This window comes from Toxotes jaculatrix, chromosome 15, assembly GCF_017976425.1.
Source record: "Toxotes jaculatrix isolate fToxJac2 chromosome 15, fToxJac2.pri, whole genome shotgun sequence".
Classification (NCBI taxonomy): domain Eukaryota; kingdom Metazoa; phylum Chordata; class Actinopteri; family Toxotidae; genus Toxotes; species Toxotes jaculatrix.
Genome location: NC_054408.1, coordinates 16,753,188 through 16,774,079, shown reverse-complemented (window position 1 = coordinate 16,774,079; position 20,892 = coordinate 16,753,188). Strand labels below are relative to the sequence as shown.

General features: G+C 40.4%; 2 protein-coding genes across 3 annotated transcripts in view; both read right to left on the bottom strand.

The window, feature by feature from the left end:
- Positions 1-339: 339 nt before the first annotated feature.
- Positions 340-3,245, bottom strand: LOC121194605 (ADP-ribosylation factor-like protein 6). Its single transcript, XM_041057557.1, has 7 exons — positions 3,123-3,245; positions 2,664-2,725; positions 2,461-2,529; positions 2,268-2,362; positions 1,631-1,760; positions 927-982; positions 340-365 (listed from the first exon to the last, which is right to left on the bottom strand). Exons 1-7 carry the CDS (start codon positions 3,243-3,245, stop codon positions 340-342), a joined length of 561 nt encoding a protein of 186 aa, XP_040913491.1.
- A 3,344-nt stretch (positions 3,246-6,589) lies between these two features.
- The window catches only part of LOC121194083 (ephrin type-A receptor 6-like), a 177,389-nt gene continuing 163,086 nt past the window's right edge, over positions 6,590-20,892 (bottom strand). The window contains exons 9-17 of one of the 2 annotated variants that reach the window (XM_041056666.1): positions 18,306-18,376; positions 16,578-16,703; positions 15,885-16,070; positions 11,136-11,197; positions 10,397-10,606; positions 9,628-9,777; positions 8,151-8,344; positions 7,625-7,774; positions 6,590-6,764 (exon numbers count right to left, since the gene is read on the bottom strand). In XM_041056666.1, the coding sequence (XP_040912600.1) occupies positions 6,590-6,764; positions 7,625-7,774; positions 8,151-8,344; positions 9,628-9,777; positions 10,397-10,606; positions 11,136-11,197; positions 15,885-16,070; positions 16,578-16,703; positions 18,306-18,376 (1,324 nt within the window). Of the gene's footprint in view, positions 6,767-7,624; positions 7,775-8,150; positions 8,345-9,627; positions 9,778-10,396; positions 10,607-11,135; positions 11,198-15,884; positions 16,071-16,577; positions 16,704-18,305; positions 18,377-20,892 lie in introns of both variants that reach the window. The other variant, XM_041056667.1, reaches the window with a different exon arrangement.

Genomic DNA, 20,892 nt, shown 5'->3' with positions numbered 1-20,892 from the left:
ATGGTATTATAAGTTCAGTTTTAAATTCAGTATTAGATTCAGACTGCATTCACATTTGTTTTAGTGATGTACAGGCTAGTACTACTGGGAGCTTTAAGCTTAAAATTTAAACAGTGGTCATATACAAATTATACTGTTATACTCTAGCAGATTTTTATTTCAGTGTTTATGTTTTTTTAAAGAAATGTGTTAAATTTGCAGCACGCACAGGAAGTACTAGGCTATTTGACATTGAAGTTTAAGGCCTCCAACATCAAGTATAATTGGTACTCCACTGGGTGAGCGAGATCCAGTTTACCACATCCACAATGCGTTCATGGTCACAAGCTTGTCAGTCACTCATGTGTTCATTGTTTTGATACGATCTGGTAAAGAGGGAAAAAAAAACATTTCATGAATTGAAAAACACATCTGATCTTTGTGGCCACACATATAAGAATTTGAGTGAGTTTCATGGTTTATAACCTCAGGACATGTCTACAGCACATAAACTTTATATTCAAATTGAACAAGCGATGGTAAAAAACAGCTGAAAAATCTACAGTATGTACCACCAAAGCCCCATTTGGATGGGATTAATTTTTGTAGAGGCGGTTAAGTGATTTTAATATTACATTATTTTTTTTTCTCTCCTTCGTTTTAAATACAGTCCACTCATTTGGCCTCCCGTGATTTTAAATCCCATCCAGAGAGATGTTGAGATACAATCTACCACCACAACCACTTCACATGTGGACATGAGACAGCAGGATGATACTCACTGTGCAATTTGTTCTATGAGTATGGAAAAAAAAAGACATATCTTAATAAGAGTGGTGGACAGGATGCTGACAGCATTTGAACATTGATATTGAAATTCTTAGCCTTCTTTTCTCCTTTGACCTAAGTATGACAGTTTTATTAAATTTACTGAACAGACATGTTACCTTGTAGCCAGTCCAGCCCTTCCTGTAGGCCCTCTCCCTGGATAGCATTGCTGGCACTGAAAACATAAGATGTCGAGGAGTTAAATCTACTTGTGGCACACGCTCACTTTCTCACGACTTTTCTTGGGCCTGGAATGTTTAAAGCCGTCTAGCTGTTAATCCATCCGCCTTCCATCTGTCTAATCAGTAAACAGGGTGGAAAACACGTGCATATAAAAGAGTCGGACTTTTGAATAACTGCGTGTTGCTCCCAATAATGTTTAACCTATGATTAACAGAAAAGGACCAATATGGTAAACTGAGTTTGGAAGGGGACCCAGGAAGTAACCAGAGAGTAAACATATCTGATTAATTTTCTGCCGCTGTTTAAGACTTTAAGCTGTAAATCTGGAAGCACAAAATGCTGCGGATGCGGAGCTGACAGGGTTTGGCAGAGGTCAGTCAATTAAATCCGAGTCCTCTTCCTTCAGCGTTGCCTAATACATGAGTGATTCCTCTAACAAATTACACTGCCTCTGAAGGTTGTACACTTTCTCTGCTTTTGCTAAGTGTCATGTTATCAGGGTGAATATTTTACAATAGCATGATCACATGAATATCACAGCAATACTTGTAGGCCTGCATGTGTGACTAGAGCACTGTAAAGTGAGTAAACAGAGGAAATAAAGAGCTAAATACTGGCAGTCATTAGAGAGATAAATTACCAGATGTGCCAGGGTTTGTCTTTGATATTCTCCAAACACAACATCTGTGAGACCTTGACAGAAGACATGGCATCCCGCAGATCCATCTTGTTAGCAAAAAACAATACTGGTATCTTTTTGCTGCGGATATCTGGAAAATAAGACAGACTAGTGAGTTATCAGCCAACAGCTAGATAAAAATAATCAAATATTTATTGTTAATGAGTGCAGTTAAGGGGTGGTAGCACTGGATATTTCATATCTTTAAACAGTAATTGTACTTTCTATATTTAAATACATTAAGATTTGCACTTGTTCTCAAGGAATGTAATTTCTGGCAGTGTTGAATGATGCCAAGAAAATAACATGAATTCACAAGTTAAATCTGATACAAATATTACTTGATACAAATTTACAGAGAGAAGATTGTATAGAAGATTGTTTTGTCTTCATTAGTACACAGATGGACAATGTGAATCCTGAACCGGATGTATTATAGTAATAGTCCAACTTTGATGCCATATATGTTGGTAAACTGTATCCTACAGATACTGTACACATATCGACCTGGATAGACCAAAAACTGTACTCACAATGTGTCATCTAAACAAAAAAAAACAAAAAAAAAAAAAAAAAACAGAATCCAGGTGTTTTGTACCTTCATGGTTGAGAAGAGTATCTAGCTCCTCTTTGGCAACAACCATTCTCAGTTTGTCACCACTGTCAATGACAAATATGATGGCATGGCTTTCTCTGAGGACGACGAGAGAAGACATTATAATTGAGACACAGTCACACAAATATTTTGTTTCAGTATATGATGAGCGATGCACATATTGCGTGTCTCATACTTGTAGTAATGCTCCCACAGGTTTCTGTATCTGCTCTGCCCAGACATGTCAAACACTGTGAAAGACAGGCTGTACGCAGAGGGAGAGAGAAGGAGATCAGTTGAGGATCATACTTAATGCTGCATTAGCCATTTTTACTTTTATTTCTATAAACTAGCCAAAAAACAAGCAAAAACACATGACAAATGTCTATAGTATTCTACCTTGAACTCTTGAACTTTTCAATGTTGAAGCCAATTGTTGGGACTATTTCTTGTGCCTGCGTCTGCATGCACCCACACACGCAAACATGCACACAGACATACGTGCAAGCACAAACACACAAAAACAGACAAGTAATGGCAAAAGTATGTCAAAAAGGAAATGGAATAAGGTAAGTATGGTATGGGCTTTACCTGACTAACATGTTTCCACTCTTCTGACAATGGGCCTAAATGATTCGAATGCTGAAAACAAGCAATCAGCCAATGATTGCAGTGAAATAAAGGAGATTTTGACAGGCCTTCTCATAATATTTACCCCATTTATCATGGTATTAGGAAAGATTTATGGGTATATAACAAATCTGTGTACACACATGGTGGGACTCTTCAGTTTCACAATAAGCTTTTTAACAAACAGTAAAATTGCACTCACAGTGAAGCCCAGTGTCATGTACTCACATTAGTTGGCTTCAGTTGGTTGATGATAGTGGTTTTGCCACTGTTGTCCAGGCCCAAACACAAAACGTTGACCTCTTTCTTCCTCAGGCCCAGCCAGCCCGACAGTTTATCCAGCAGCCCCATTGCACTCGATTACCTTTACACCATTTAAATTTTTAACACATCACCCCATAGATGGTCTGATCGCTGGTAATTAAATGCACTAGATTTGCAAAATCTTATGAAAGCAAACAGCGATGACAAACATAGCAGCAAATAGTGTGTTCCCACTCGCTGAGAATAGTGTCACGAGCTGAGATGCCGCCTGGGCATCCCAGCTTGTGACAGGTAATCCTATTAAGGCGAATTAAGCTTTGTGCACCACCCGGTGACCTGATCATGGAGAATGGAGCTTCCCAGACCCCCCATCCTGATGAATTTGATTTATTACTCTAAAACACCTTGCCTCTCTGGGGGGTCCCCTCTTACTGTGGGCCCCTTGAAGACCCATGAATACAAAGCAGCAGCAGCCGCAGCAGCTCCAGCATTTCTCTGATCCATCTTTTGATCCAGCCTCTAATTGCAGTCACTCTGGCTCAATCTGTTGTGTCAGTCTGTGTGCTTTACAATGTAATTCAATTAATCTGTTACACAGTAATGTCGCAAATCCACAACAAATAAGAAATAACATGCACACAAACACGCTTACAAATATCATGTCAAAATAAGAGAGAGGTGATGGTTACAATAAACTCATATACCAACATATTAAAAGCCCTGGACGTTGATATTGAATGGGATATATGTGTTTTCACAAGGGGTTTAGGCAGTTTTCTTTGAATTATATATATTTGCAATAATTATAGGAATTCAATTTGGACTTTTCACATGGCAGCTCTGGAAATGGTCAGTGGTCAAACAGCTCCATCTTTTGGTTATTAGTTACGTGTACAATCTTGTGTAAATTGTCAGGTGGAAAAACGCAACAATAATAACATTACATTTTGTTTTTATATCTTTCTGAAGCACATATAAACATGTGTTTTATTATTTTATTATTTCAGGCATGGGGCCAACTTATAAATAAAGGTATACTGAATAAATGTATACTGAGGCCCTGGTTGCAGCATTGACTCTGTCTACAAGTAGGGTACACTGATCCAGTGATGGTGTGTTAATGAAATGCTGAGTGAAATGTTGGTGAGGTTTCTCTTTAATTTTCAAGATTAAAATTAAATCGAAACAAAATTAAATGAGCAGTCGACCACCAGAACTGTTCATCTTTATTTGCAAATAAATATTCGCTGTAACTGCCTCTTACAGTGTGCAAGATCTACAACATCTCTTTGGAAATTATAGAAAAATAAAAGAATTATACAAGAATTATAAGTATACTTGTACTTTGTACAAAAGAACGTTCTAACATTGCTCAGCAGTAGAACATGCTAAACAAACAGCATCTGATATTCTCCATATTCTGTAGAGGGGTGGTGACCGTGAGCGTGCGCGCGCGTGTCTGGATGCGTGGGTGCACCTTTCCTACTCCTGAAGGCCTGGATGCATAGGATGCATAACTACGCTGTGACCGAAAGGCACAGATCTCTAGATCCACTTTGCCTTTGACATTAATCATTGTGCCCCAGTTTGTAATGAAAAGCACAGCTGTAGAGCTGCGGCTGTTCTCTTGAATATGGAATACAACTCAAACTAATGGCTAGGTCCTGTGACTGCACTGAGACTTATGAACTGTTCCTGTCTTGCATGGTCAGTGAACTGTAAGGCATTCAGTGTGTGTATGTAAGAGTGTGGGTGTGTGTCTGTGTGTTTCTGTTGATGTTAGAATGACACATGATGAGCTATGATGCTGCTGTTAATTCTCATTCTTTCTCTTCCTTCCTTAAAGTCATTTAATCTCTCTTGCCTGACAGCTCTGTCCTCATCACACTAAACTAAGACTCCTGTCTTTTCTCACCAGTTTCCATCAATCAGGTTTTGGCTACTTCTGTTGCCTCCCACTCAGCTAACTGAGCTGTTTTCTGCAGAACTTCCTATTCTCCATAAACTCGGAGACTAATAATAATAATAATTTTTAAAAATCATCTGAATACATGACATCATCTACAGCGGATCCAACTGCTTTCACTTCACACTACACTGATTTCCCAAACTGCCACAAATGCCACAACCTTTACACAACCACAACGTAAGCACAGACCGGAGTAGACGTAGTGCTCTCTGAAATCCATCTGGTAGCTTTACACCTGAGATGGATTATCCTGCTCTGACATCTTCCACGACTTTGTCCCACAAGTGCAAACCACTGCCTGTATTGTAGTGTCTGCAGGCAAAAACAAAACAATGCATGTGTGTGCAGGGATTTCAGCAAATTCAGAAAAACCATATAAGTCCATGTTAAGTTTCCAGACACTTTCAAACGCCTCCTATCTATACAGTATCTAAGATCTGTGAACATTCATATGTTAAGACAGTGCAGATTGTATACTTTCAGGAAATCTACAACATTCACAATCCAAAAATAAATAAATAAATAAAAATCAGGCTGGTCACACAACTGTGAGCACACTGGTTGCTAAAAACTGTCAGAACAGACTTGTATGGTTATTCATCTGAAGGCAACAGATCCAGTTCCGCAAGCTTAGCATGTGACGGTAAAAATAGGTGGACGGTGTTGTGTGTGGAGCCTCATGTTTCTATGTCAAGAGTTCTCTCATTGCAAAATTCTTCATCTCCCTCTGAGATACTGAGGTGACTGCATAATACTGTATTGCTGACTTGGATAAAAATCTTAAATAAATAAAACATTTTAAATAAGATCCAGATTTACTAGGGCTTTCACATACAGGACTGCACATATATAGATATTAGGTTATGATAATAATTATTGATTAATTGTCTATACACTTTCAAGACAACATTCAAGAAATCTCCATAACTTGCTTCTTGCTTCTTTCTTCAAGTATTAGCGTACAAGATTCTCTGAAGAGAGGGTAAACTAAAGCAATGCAAATCATACCTTCATGATAAATTATTAAAGTCCAAAATAAAAAATACTGAGGATATTTTTTTTTTCAAGAGACAAAAAGTTTCGATTGCACACCCGATAGCAGCTACATGAGCACATAACTCAGAGCGAGAAAAGAAGAAACAAAAAGGAGTCAAAAGTATCAGTAGATTATGTTTGCAAATCTACATCTCTAGATATTGTTGCTCCACACACAAAGTACTGCTGCTGCAACAAGGCATTACATTCCCCTAAGTGAGGGCCTGGGCCAGTCTGTAAAGTCTATCAGGCTGTAATAGTCTGGCAGAGCCAGGTATACTGGGTAAGGGGTGTATAGTAGAAAAAAGTTTTTTACTACTGGATGTGAGGGAGACCACAGGGCAGTCTGCTGTGGTAGTCTGTCCAATGACCTCCTGTATAAGGGGTCAAGACTCAGGCACAGGCTGTAGACTGTCTGTCCTACGGTCTAGACTTCACTTCCATCTGGTCCATCTATGTGTCCATACCAGGTTGTGTTAATGGGTGTCCTCATACATGGAAACCCTTCTCCTGTTCGTGCAGTAGCTGAAGGCGAAGGGTCTGTAAGCTGCTGATGATCCGCCTCTGGTGGCCGATGAGCTCCACCCCAATACGCCTCACATCTCTAGGTCGAGAGGGGAAACACAAACACAAAGCACACAAACACACACACACACACACACACACACACACACACACACACACACACACACACACACACACACACACACACACACATCGACATACATTGTTTTAATTTTTGAGATTTGGCTGCCCTTTTTTGATTGGTTGTCACAACCTAGGGCTTAGTATAAAGCTGTGTTGTTTCACATTATGACCTTGTTGCTAGACTGGGGTCTGTGACCGAAACTTTGTCTCTGATAAACTCGGTGCTGACAGTGTGCTGGAATTCAGCTTGTTTTTTCATATGCCCCCTGTGCACCAGGTGTGCATTAGAAAGCACCTAGTTTGCTGAGCGTAAATACTTAATGAAATACAACTGAATCATTTAAATAATTAATGGGGAACTTCGGCTATTTAATAATACACAAAACATCAGATTGCATAAAGAAAGGTCTAAATTGAAGCAGCAGAGGCAGAGGCATTCTTTATTTTTAAACTCTAGTACTGGTCAAGCTCCAAAAGCCCATTATGCAACTTCATAGAGTCTCTCATTTGACGATAAATGCCTCCATATTTCAAACTTCACACAAGCTTAAGCTAACAAGTCTTAAGTTGAAACTGATGACATTAAGATGACATTTTCAGGGTTATTTATCAGACTTTTGAAAGCTCCCACCCCAAGCCACAGAAGACATCCACAGGCTGAGCAGTGGACACTCCTCATAATGGGTAATCTGAACTTCATGAGTAAAACCGTGGGACCACCCGCTTCAAATCAACACTGCTGCTATGAAGATAGCTCCTATTTGGTTAGTTTCCTGCCATTTAATAATGGTTATGTTTAGGTTCCTCTACTCACTCAATACTCATCCTGCCCACAGAATCCAATGTGTTGTAGCCTGCTGCCATGAAATTGCTCTTGTACTGACTCATCTTGATGGAGTCCAGCCAGTCGCCGACAGAGATAAACATTGGGTAGTCCATTTCCTCCCCTGGAGACTCTGGTAGACTGATGCAAAAAAATAAAAAATAAAAAAATAGCTAATGTCAGATGTTGCATGTATTTTTACAGCATCTCAGAGTTGGAAAACTGGCATAACCGGCTCAAAGTTCTCAGAATGACACATATTTGGAACTACTTTTAGGACGGAGTGGGAGTGAAAGCATTTATCAACTTTCTTAACCAAGTCAACAAGGACATCCTATCTTTGCCTGCATTTAGGAGAGATGTCCTTTTATAGCTTTCTATAACTCTAATAACTCTCAGGTTCTGTTCCCAGAGATGCTTGACAAACATGGTGCCTGGTCACTTCCACTCAAATTCACAGACAGCCCGTTAACAGTTAAATGTATTAAGCAAAATGATGAAATCCTCAGTGCTGTACCTCTGAATATCCTCTACCAATGGCAACAGGCTGCTGGGGTTGCGGATCAGTTTATCCAAGAAGGAAACAACATCGGTGAACTTGGGCCGATGACTCCTCTCTTTCTGCCAGCAGTGCAGCATCAGTTGGTGCAGGGCCACAGGGCAGCCCATTGGTGCAGGCAGCCGGTAGCCCTCTTCAATGGACAGAATCACCTGGAAGAACAGGTGGAAGTGATGAAGGGTGAAGCATAAACGTGGAAGACGGCTGCTGTGTACAAATTTAATTAGCTTAACAACTGATCTCTTAGGTTGAAAAGTTAGAAACCTCTACTGAACGTTTATATAACCAGCTTGTTGGTGGCCAGTTTCAGAAGTGGATTTATTGTGTTTTCAGAAACACAGTAAATCCACTGAATAACACAGGACTGTTTGGCATTATACGGATTTGAATGTAAAGTCTGAGGATCTCAGGGTTGCATTTGCGAAGCTTTAAAGTTCTGTGAGCTGAGCCTACTTTTCATATTCTAAAACTTGTGACGTATGTCTGCGGTGACACTTTATTCCACATAAACAGAAGGTCAAAATCTTGTACATAGAACCTTTCCACAAACTGTCAAAATATTGTAACTGGTGAAATTAAATAATTAATTTCTTTTTCATCTGGGCTGTTAGTATGCATTAGACTCCACACAGTACATCTCCAATAACACCTGTGGTTCTATGGAAAAGTAGAGATCCATGTACCTTTGTAGGGAGCAGTGGTAAGTGGCTGACCAGGATGAGATAGTTTTAGGCTGGTTTTGCACCTTGGCCGGCGTCTGCCTTGGAAAGAACTTCTAAGCAATTCCCAAATCCTCCCCAAAACCCTGGGACCTTAGTGAATGTGTGCATGTGGGTGTCTGTCTATAGATGTGTATGAGTCTGTGTGTAAGGGGTTGAAGGGATTATGGTGGAGCTTTCACACTCAGTGGAGAGAGGGATGGATCTGCTTCCTCCATGGCTCCTCCAATCCCTGACCACAGCCCAGGGATCAGCGGGTTGCTCAGTCACACTGAATCCACAGCTTTAAACTCCCCTTTTACTGGACTGAAGTCGTCTAAACCTCTGACCTTTACTGCCCTTTACCGTTCCCTCTCGCTCATCTTTTTCATCCTTTTGGTGAATCTCACCAGTGTATCTGTTCCTAACCTCCTCTCACTCAGAGGAAGAATTTATTGAGTGGAGCAGTGACTTGAAATGAGAAGTCAGTGTTGCAGTTAGAGAAGGCTTGTGGGGGGAATATTTACAGAAACAACATGAACAAGTCACTTCCATCCTTTAGTTGGATACCTTTACAGACTGATTCATCTCTTCAGCCTTTCACAATGCATATATACAACACAAAAATAGAACACAGGGTGTTTTCACGTCCTGGTCAGCTGTTTTGTAGAAGGGCACTCTTTCTCATACAACATGACTGCAACATAAATCACCCTCATGACAACCACAATACTCACATCTTGATTTGACATCTCCCAGTATGGCCGTTCCCCATATGACATCACTTCCCACATGACGATGCCATAACTCCAGGCGTCACTGGCCGAGGAGAATTTCCTGTATGAGATGGCCTCAGGTGCCGTCCATCGGATTGGGATCTTACCACCCTGTTCTCACACAGACAACATAGAAAGTGAACAAAGTTAGTGTCCAATTTCCCAAAGACCTTTCCACACGGTCAAGACTTCTATTCACTGGAAATGCTGAGCTTGCTTTTGAGAATGAAAATGACGCAATACAATAACAGCAGGTACTGGGAGAAAATAAAAGTGAAGTGCATTCTTGTCGTGTCTCCAGTTTGTGTGTCGTTCGTTCATGCATCAAATATGGCTTTTTTTATGATACACAGAGAACGAGCAGCAGAACAGCTGGTAAGGAGTATCGTGTGCATCTCTGCAAATTGAGTTGTTGTTTGCTGGGTCTGTACTACGACCCCTGTCTTTCATAGCTTGAGACTTCCACTGTTACTTCTAATGAGGCTCTCTGTCAACCGCGGGAACATATCAGGAGAGGTCAGGTAACTGGCAGCAAAAACTTGTTTCCTTGATATTGCTGCTGTGGTGCTACAGGAACATCCCTACATCACACTTCTGATCCCTGCAAGGAAAAGATTTTTAGCTGAGTTCTGAGGATAGAAATTAAGACTTGGGTCAAGATGTAAGTGTTGTGAGAAGGGTTTTGAAGTACATGTGTCAGTGTTTAGAAGTGTTGAATATTGGGGCGTACCGTTGTGGTGTAAGCAGCTTCTGGGTCGTCCTCCAGCACACGGGACAGGCCGAAGTCTGACACTTTACACACAAGGTTGCTGTTGACCAGGATGTTTCGAGCCGCCAGGTCTCGGTGAACGTAACCCATGTCTGACAGGTACTTCATGCCTGAGGCGATGCCACGCAGCATGCCGACCAACTGGATGACAGTGAAGTGACCATCGTGTTGCTGACACGGAGAGGAGGATACAGAGGAAATGAATAAGGCTGACGGAAAGCGTGTATGGTATGCGTGCAGCAACATATTATATCGTGAAAAACTTCAGTTATTTTCAGAGCAGAGAAAGTAGTTTAGAATTATGCTGGTAGTGTATTGACAGGACAATGTGCTGCAGTAAATATGCTCTCAAATTTAGCTACTTACAGAACAAAGACAAAGTAAACTGCTTGTTTTCCTTACAGCTTTTTAAAAACTTTTAGCTATCCTTAACCTGCTGCTAAGGGCAACCTCATTTGGCCTGAGCCAGTGACTGACGGAGGGTGATCTTGCTATCTGCCCACAAGGCCTCATAGTGACCTAACAATGACATGCAAGCGTAGCGTTGCTTCTACAGACCGAGGCAAAGGCGTTGATGTCTTATGCTTTTGCCTTTTTTATATCAGCGGTTTTGTCATGTGTTTATTTCCCACAAATATACCCCCTGAGGCCAGAAACAAACATCATCATACTTGACTTCTTTGATCACTTCAACACTCACCCTCAGAAATGAGTCCAATGATCCATTTTCCACGTACTCCACCACAATCATCACCGGTCTGCCTGCAAACCACACAAGCACAGCAAACAACACACACTCCTTATTTCTCCAGAGATTGTTTTCTTGCTATGTACTGTATCTATTAGGGACTTATTTTGCTGTTAAGGGACCGTCTACAGTGAAGGGAGAAAGACAAGATGGAAGAAACTTGACAGAACTGGAACACGACACTGAAACCACTGCTTTTGAAGTCGGTTTGCATTTTTTCCCAATGCCAAATCAGTTGTGAGATCATTTCAGTTTTTATCACCAAGCAGGACCAAACAGGAAAACAAAGAGGGACACAACCCAGCCAGTGTGCTTGTAAGAGGAATCCACAGCCTTTTCTGTTTACAGGGGCTTACCATATAGTTAGTGCTTTCTGTGTGTGTTGTGTGTTTGTGTGTGCGTGTGTAGGGACTAATGCATTACCAGTGCCATCACGTGATCCACAGATCATGCTGAGGTCATGTCATAACACATGAACGACCTACATTCGCTAAAGAAAAATTGAGAGGTACAGTTAAAAGCTTGTAGGCTAGTATCTGGATCTTTGTACTTAGGTTAATAGACTTTCTGAAGGTAAAAATCAAACATTAAAAAAAAAGTGATTAAAACAACTGTTGTAATAAATTCATGTTGACTTGCATTAGTAGCCATTATATTAGAGGTCAATGATGCAGAATGAACCAGATTCAGTTTTTGACAAAGAAGGAGAGTACACACACATCTATTACCATTTCCTACGTGAGCATCCAAACTTGCCTACGCAGAAACACTAACCATCATACAACAACATCAAGCAAAGACTGGTAAGCATGATCAATAATAGCATGTGAGTCAAAAAACTATTAGTTTAGGATCATTGGTGCTAACAGGCCATGACATTGTATTTGGAGTCATGTGGGTGACACAGTAAGCTCTGGTAAACACTGACTAACAAAATCACACAGTAAAAACCTGTGTGGGCTCAACAACTCCAACAAGAGAGAGGAAACAGGGGAAAGTGTGTTTGTGTGTGTGTGGGTGTGTGCTTAGCACCGCTGCCAGTCTGAGACAGAGAAAACGAGAGAGAGAGAGAGAGAGAGAGAGAGAGAGAGGGAGAGAGAGAGAGGTAGCTGGGGAAACGCACAGACCATCAGCAGTTGATTGATGCATCAAGTGGAGATGCTGAATTCATAAATTGTTTTGCATCTCAAAATGTTCAACCTGCAGAATGGGACCTGTTCTGCATTCAGCCCATCTATGACATAAAACATTCATTGGAAGCAGGTGCAAGCACACGCTCGCTTTCCAAATATTATTGTTTCCCCACAGAGGATCCCCGTGGTGTTACTGATTGACTGGTTTACAGCTGGGAGGCAGTTGTCCAGGCCTGTGTGCTGGTGAGCTGTAAAACGTTCTGAACTGCTGGAAAGAGAAATAAAAGTGTTACTGTGCTGAAGTAAAACCATGGTATCACCAATTTAAGACACCTTTTGTCACTCAAATGGGGATGTGGACTATCACATCATGAAAGGCGGAGTATTATAGTGTCATCACACATATTTTAAAAGGGTTCCTTTAATACATCTGAGTGGATGCAGGGTGTTGTCTGTTTCATATCACTCGAGCACAATGTATAATAGCAGTGTCCCTTTGTAGAGTTAAGGCATTTAATTGCAATGTCCAGGGTTTCCACCTTAGACCAATGTTCGTGATTATTAATTGACTACAACATAAACAAGAAGACAGGTGAGACTGAGTGATGGTCACACTATGTGTTTTCAGCTGTGCTTTTTAGCCTCTGAAGTTGTCCAGATGTACACTTTCCAAAAAGTCCTCAGCAGTAAAGCCTTTTCTCTCATGAAAGCAAAACAGATGCTTGAGATAAAGCCTAAATTTCACATTTGTGTAGCTTTTTTAAGTTTTTCAACATTCTTCACCAGCCAGACGGACAAGTAATAATACCAACAAGCCTGCGCTCCAAAACCACACATACGTGACGTCTATGCTTCGAGGGTTGCAAAGATGAGAACTAACTGGATGGTTTGGCAAATGCATGTTGGGCTAATTTCCCTTCCACCGCTGATAAACAACAGCTCAAGGCCACTTTTCAAAACTTTTCATTGGGAGACATCTGGAACTGTCAAAAATGCAACATAATTAAAAAAAGAAAAAAAAAAAAGAAAAAGAAAAACAGATGGTGCAAGCTATTGTTACTTTCAGACCAAAATTTCACTGGTTTGTCAAAGACACATCCCCGACTGCACCTCCCAGTGAGGTTCAAAACAAATGCTAAAAAGGCACAGGTTAGAACGCTGCTCCTCAAGAAAATGAACATGCTTTGTGTTTTGCACCTTCATGATTCATTTATAAAGGTAGGGACTTATTAAATGTTGGAAAGGAGCAATGGGGAACTAAAGTATACTGGGGCATACATGTCAGCTTAAAATCAACACATCTTTAGAAAAACTCAGAAATATCGACTGTCACAGGAGAAAGGAAGACACAGTGGGTATATGAATACATGGATGAGCAGGGCGTTCAGTCTGTACTGAACAGTATCATTTACTTTAAACCAAACAGACACATTTTATTTTTTTTTATTTTTATTTTTTTTATCAGCAAAATCTTATTATCGTATCCATAAATTCGCCGATACTGCCTCTGCACACAACTCCAGCAGGGATACACGAGAAATTATTTGATCAAGCTTGGCTTTCCTGGGCTAATTAGCAAGGTCTGGAAACAATATATAGTTATGCAGTGCATCGCCTGAACAAAAACAAACGCACCTGTTTACCAGTCTAATGTGTCACCTGTTATTTCCGTGCAGGTATAGCAGTCAGTCACAGCACAATACTCTCCATAATTAGTCTCTGAAGAACAACAGCAGATGGAGGGACAGGAAGATGGAGAGAGCGAGTGAAAGACAAAGAGACAGGCAGGTGGACAGAGAGAGGATTCCTGGAATTAATGTCTTTCTATAGGATATCCTAATGCCAAGCACAAATGGCGTGTGATTGTGTGATTTAGGGTGTATAGTGTATTGTGTATGTGTGTGTATGTCTGCGTGTGTGATTTAACGTTATGGTGCATGTGTGTGTGTGAACTTGTTAACGAGCTGTGTTTTACGGGGCTCACCCAGTGCAACATATGGTTGTTTTTACAGGGGGTGTATAAACTGAGACATTGCTGTGAATATAAATGTGTCCCCTGGAAACTTTCAACCCCTCCCTGAATATAGATAGAGGACACTCCTCAGCTCTGACCCCACTGACAAGGATTCAACTGATAAGGGTTTTTAAAGGCCGATACTGCCATCATTATATCATTAAATCTGCTGATTGCTGATATTTTACACTCATAGGTTTAACTGCAGCTTTACAGCTTAACCATCTATGGAGCAATTGAGTAAGAAAAGAAAAAAAAAACCTTCCCACACAACACAACAGATTTTTCTGGAAAGGCATCTGATGGTAAAAGAATAAAAATATTTCGAGTCGACTGACTGGCTGAACTGAACAGACATTCAAAGGTCTGTTATTTCTGAACAACAGCTTTTTCAAAATTACTGTGCCACAATCAAAATACTGTGCCCGGCCCTTCTTTGTATGTTTTTTAGCTTTTAGATCAGTTAAATATTATGAAAAAACAAAACAAAACCAAAAAAACCCATAAACCCACAAACAAATGTTTTTCCTCTTGTTGATTCGGTGTGAACTTTATTTTTGTAACTTTAGAAACAGTAGTTTGATCAAAACAATTAACTGAGGGTTAATTTACTGGATCCATCTTTTCATGGTTTTCCATGAGATGTGGTTTAAACCTCCAGAAAAAGACACTAAGTGGAATATGAATGTGGAACATTGTTGTTTACACAATTCAGTATTACATGAAATATGAAAACATAAAAGCATGAAAAATATTCAGTAAAACTGATTAAATATAACATAATAAATAACCAAGACAGTCAGGTCACCTTTATAAGACGTTACGTGGGCACACACACGTGACTTTTGCAGATAACACACATATTCCTGCTGGCCACCCACACACAAATGTGCACACACACACTTACATTCACTATGGTTATGCAGAGGATAATGCCTGCTCTACCCAAAACATAAACATAAACACAAACACAAACACAAACACAAACACAAACACAAACACAAAGACACACAAATGATGTGTATAAAGGGAACAGAGTGATCGGACTGTGATAAACCGGGGTATGGGTAAAGAGATGGCAACTTCAAATACCCTTAACTACATGTTATTTTGTTTTTAAGGGAAACGCTCAGTGTGAGCGCAGCATTTAAGTTGTCACCAGACGACAAAACTGCTGAGAGTATTTTAGATAGAAAGATAGTGACTGAGTTACAAAAGTTTAGTTCACTCATTGTTCTTTTCTTTGTAATGGGAGTCCTACCAGGGAAAATGCAAAACACATATGACAGGAATGCACAGAAAAAGCAGTAGATTGGCTTTGAGAAGCCAGTCTTCCAGTGTAGCTGTAGTTGTTGTACACACAACATAATTCACTCTCAGATTTGGCAGCAACTGCTCCAAAATGTGAGGAAGTGACAGAGGTCGTCCCTCATGTTAATAACAGAATTCTGAGAAAACATTTTCGTATTTAGCACTCAACACGTGAGTAGTGATGAATAGCTTTGTCTACTAAATACATTTATATACAGTACACTTATATATTCTTATACTTACTTTTGGTGACAACACCCTCCAACCTGATGATGTTGGGGTGGTCAAACTGGCCCATGATTGATGCCTCACGCAAGAAGTCCCGCCTCTGACGTTCCACATAGCCTCCTTTCAGTGTCTTTATTGCCACAGCGATCTCCTTCTTCCCTGGTGTTCTCAGGCGACCACTGCATACCTCGCCAAACTCACCTGGAGTACACACACACACACACACACACACAGATAAAAACACAGTAAGGAGTCTGTTATCACACCACCGCCATGTGGCAGCAGATTGTGCCACCTGGGGGCAGTGTTGCAGCTCTCATGTAAAATCCAGCATTATTGCCTCTTGTCTGATTGGTTCAACTTAATAAAATTCACTTTCACCTTCTAAAAAAAGCTTTGGATCTATTCTTACACTGTCTTTTGTTCTCTAAAGCTTTTAAGGCTTTAATATTCCTGCAGTCTGTGTAGAGAAAATGACAGTGAGACACTGGGAAATGGAAAAAGGCGTCCTCCTTAGTGTGTACAATGAATTAGAGAGGGTTCACAGCAGTTATATGTGTGGAATGAAAATAGACCATCTATTATGGCACATTTTAAGTTATTGTTATTCTAACCAATGTGAAATGATCCACTTCAGTCAGACAAATAGAAGAGAAGGCCAGGCAGGTGTGTGTGTGTGCGTGCGTGTGTGTGTGTGTGCATGTATACCGGCTCCGATCACCCTCTCGATGCGGATCCTGGATGGGTCGATCTCCTTGGTGAACTCGTGGACGGCCTGAGTGGGGTCCTCGTATGTATCAGGGTCTACATAGGTCTTAATTCCAGGGAAAGGGACTGTGGACACACAGAGAGAATATCAGAAAAGAACTTATTTCTACTATTGCTGCTACTGCTGCTGCTATAAATACTGCCCAAACAGGGGTACTTGCACCGCAGGAGGCAATTCTGCAGTTACCTGAGGTGTGTGGAAAGATTGCAGGATTTACAATATCGTTAAAAAATACACTGACATATTTTTGGTTTAAAAGGAACACATAGGATTACAAATCTGTGTGAGACTATAAAGACACACTTCCCCACTACTACTGACTATGAGCTGGAAACCAGTTAGACTAGTTGCCCTTTCTGATGTTCAGTATCTTCTCTCTAGTAAACCACAAGAGCAGAGGTATTACCTCACTCTGAGACTCTCACACATGCACTTAAACACACCAACAGTTTGCTCGCACTCTGTCCTCTACTGCACTAGCAGAGTGTTGAGCCAGTCTTTTAACCGGGGCAAGGTTTTAGCCCCAGCTAAAGCAAGCATCCACCCTGCTGAAGTGTCCTTGAGAATCTTTAACAGGCTGCCGCTGTTCTGGTGCTGACCCTGACCTCCCAGCGGAGGGAGGGGGTTCGAGACAAAAGCTGTGTTTCTCCTTCAGGGATCGATACCGTGTCACAAAACAGAAAACAATAATCACTTGTTGTCTCTGGTACACGAACCTGCACCAGCAAAACCCTGCACTGTATCTTAAACCTGTGTTCCTCTCAGCTTGCAGTTTTTCCGTCACCTCACCTCAATGTTCGACTTTCTGCGCACTTTTGAACATCTTTCTTACATCTTTTTTTTTTGCCTTACAGCTCTCATTTTCAATTTGGGACTTTTATGTTTGGAATGAAAAGTAGGGTGTTATAAGACAGACAAAAGAGACAGAAAATTACAGGAGTGCAGAAGGAGACAGCTCAGGGACCCAAAAACACCACCCCCAAAAAACAGAAAAGAAAAAAAAACAACTCATGTAGAACATGAGGAGGGGGAGACAGAAAGCTGAGGGAGCATGGTGGTTCAAAGAACTTTGCACTGTTGATGTGTCTGATGTCTTAATTCCTGAATCTATCATACAAATACCATATTTGCGACTTTTTTCCCCCTAGCATTTGTAACAATAGAAAGTCAGTATGTTTGCATTCTGTAAAAGGTTTGTGGCAGGGTTTGTCACTCCTGTGGAAAATTCAAATATGCATACGCACAGAAACACATGGGAAATGATCCATACAGCAATTCACTGTGCACGATGAATGCAAACAGAAGAGCAGGTGGCCAGCCTGTTAGCTGCTAACTGTGGCTCACAGAATCTCTCTCTTCTTGTCTCTGCCTTGTTTATTGGCAAAAATACACCACAGAAAAGAAAACCTGGCACTAAACGGTTGGGCGTTCTGGCAAAGGTAGTGTTCAACACTAATGTTATGAAATGTTCCAAACAGATTTTAAATTTCATTAAAATTAGATTGAGCAGAATTCCCCCACCATCATTACCATAAATATGGAAATTAATTATCCTTGACTCAGTCTTTTTGCAATGTGAAATTTGTGAAAATGCCAAAACCAGTGAGAGAGAGAGAAAAAAAAACAAAGAACAGAAGAGAGGCAAGAGGTAGACTGATCTGGCTCACCATGTCCATTCTGATAACTGGTCCTCCTTTTCTCCTCTGAGGTCATCTTGGCCTTAAAGTACCACTGACACCTGGGAAACACATAGATTGAATGACAGACTTAAAGGGATCTTCCTCAGATGTACAATAATTTTAGTTTTGGTGCTGTTTGTTGTAGAAGGAGCCTAGAATGGGAGGTTAAACAGGCCCCAGTGTGTGTGTGTAAGTTTTTGCAGTGAGAAGGTGAAAATAGAATATGCTTTAGAAGAACTTCCAGCAATTTATCTCTGTGATTCTTTTCATACGTTTGCACAAATGCCTGTTTGAAGATTGTTTATGATATCTTAACAGCCTCACACTGAGAACATACCAGTCTGAAGGTTGAGAAGTGGCACCTACATCGTACATTAACAACTGTGTGACAGCCATTCAAAGGCTTATGTAGGTTATATGGGAAGTTTGTGAGAAGTAAAATGTGGAAAAATACAGGGGGAAAAAAAGAGAAATGAGTAATAGTAAGAGTAGAAAGAGAAAGAGCTACAGTAATATCTCACAGGCTAATTAGTCCATTAAAGTTACAATCCATGACACTGCCACAGAAACACAGATCCATTACAGTTCATGAACACTTTAACATTTTCTGGTTGAACAAAATATAATGCAGAGATATAGTATGTGTGTGCAGACACATACACACAGATTCCAAATTCTTGAGGAAATGAAGAAACGGAGGTTTCTGGGTCAACGAGAAATTCACATGAAACCACTTAACTTAAAGGAACAGACACTCACAGGGAGAATGGGAGGTACACTTGCACTCACTAATGCAATAAGTTCCTCATCCTCCTGTGTGTGTGTGCGCGAGTGGGTGCTTGTGTGAGAGTTTATCTGGGCACCGAGGGACCGAGAGACAGCCAAGGAGTGATAAAAAGCTGCTGCCAAGAAAGTCTGAAAAGCTGAGAGATTAGATGACAGCATCTGCAAAAGACCACAGAAGAATTTACCCAAATAGATGCTTGGTACTCTGAAATGATACTTGATACTCCAAAATCAAAAATGAAGAAAACACAAAGTACCCTGTCCAGAAGCACATGCACAACTAGAACCGAATTCATGGCAACGTACAGCATACGGACACAAATCTGACGCACAACTCAAACACATTACTGTCTAATCAAAACAGTCAAAAGTGCCCAACTGTTGAGTATATCCATATAACAAATAGAATCATAAATCATTACTGTTACAGCTCCTTTAATTGGTACTTAATGAATAGGCTACTTCCAATATTGAACAATTTTGATTCGACTCCCTATGATTCAATAAAATCTGAAAAAAGAAAGAAGAACATATTACATAGAAACCCAGCTGCTGACTGCTCATAGTGTTACAGACACAGGTAAATACTGACACACACGGAGCAATGACAGCAGGACCTCAACAACAAAATAGGTCTTTAAATGGATTTTTTGGATTAAATAGGACTTTTTCTAAGGAGACCCATGTGAGCTTTTCTGATCTACCGTCCCCAGTGGTCTAACTCTCCTGCGATAAAAGATGATAAGCTAGTATTATGACTATTATGACACAGTATATCAGTGTAGCAGTGTGTTAATCCAGTGGACCATATGGAAGTCACTGTGTGTGTGTATGAAATTGTCATCTCAGCTTATATCCAATGTTAAGACTCTGAGAACTGTACTTTCACAATGATCAAGGTAATAGGCAGAAATAATTTCCTTCTCTACAGTCACACTGCTGTGATTTCCCTGCTACAAAATGAATTTGGGGACCATCAGGAGGCCATTCTTTTTTTTTCAAACAATTTAAAGTATCAAGCTACTATAAAAAATACAGCCATTAAATTAAACCTGTGGTCTCTCATTTTCAGTTTTCATTCCTGAAATGGCATTATCACGGTGACACTAGAACATCATTATGAACGTCAAGGCACAAATAAGGCGACATAACACAACACAAAGGAACCATTTAATTCTTTCAGATGGATCTGCAGGTTTTTCACAGTAAGACAAGGACTAATGCGAGATTACAACTGGATCAGCTTTCATTGTGTTTGCTTCTGAAATCCCTGCTGCAGCCTCCAGCAGGAGTAGTGCATTCTCAAAGGCTCTAAACTTCACTAACATAAAGACACAAATAACTACAAACATCAGGTCTAATGTTCACTGACTGTTAACAAATGAACACAAAGTATTTGGTGCCTGGTGTGTGAGAGGTAGAGGTGATGCTGCTGGAGAAGTGAGATGGAAAACAATGATGAAGGCAGATGGGTGCTCTGAGCTCTTGCACAGGAGGTATCACTGATGAATTTTAAAACTTATTTTGCAGTAGAGGGTTTAATTAATGAGGGATGCTCACTCCCATTTCTCACTAGTGGATACACTAATACATTTTCTCATGTCTGATCATTTATAAGATAGGATATAGAATTATGGTGCGTGTTTCATACAGTCATACAGCACCATTAAGAAAGTCAAAACTCAAGGTTTTGACTTTTGTTGTGAATTCCTGTCAGTTCACATGCTGTTTTTTGAATTTTTGAATAATAATGTTGTAGCTGCTATGGAAAAAAACAAACAAACAACCA

Excerpts from the sequence above, each read along its gene's own strand:
- LOC121194605 (XM_041057557.1), bottom strand. The coding sequence starts at position 3,245 with ATGGGGCTGCTGGATAAACTGTCGGGCTGGCTGGGCCTGAGGAAGAAA. Across the intron at positions 983-1,630 it reads GACAAACCCTGGCACATCTG|TGCCAGCAATGCTATCCAGG; the intron begins GTAATTTATCTC and ends TTATGTTTTCAG. Across the intron at positions 366-926 it reads AGGGCTGGACTGGCTACAAG|ATCGTATCAAAACAATGAAC; the intron begins GTAACATGTCTG and ends CCTCTTTACCAG.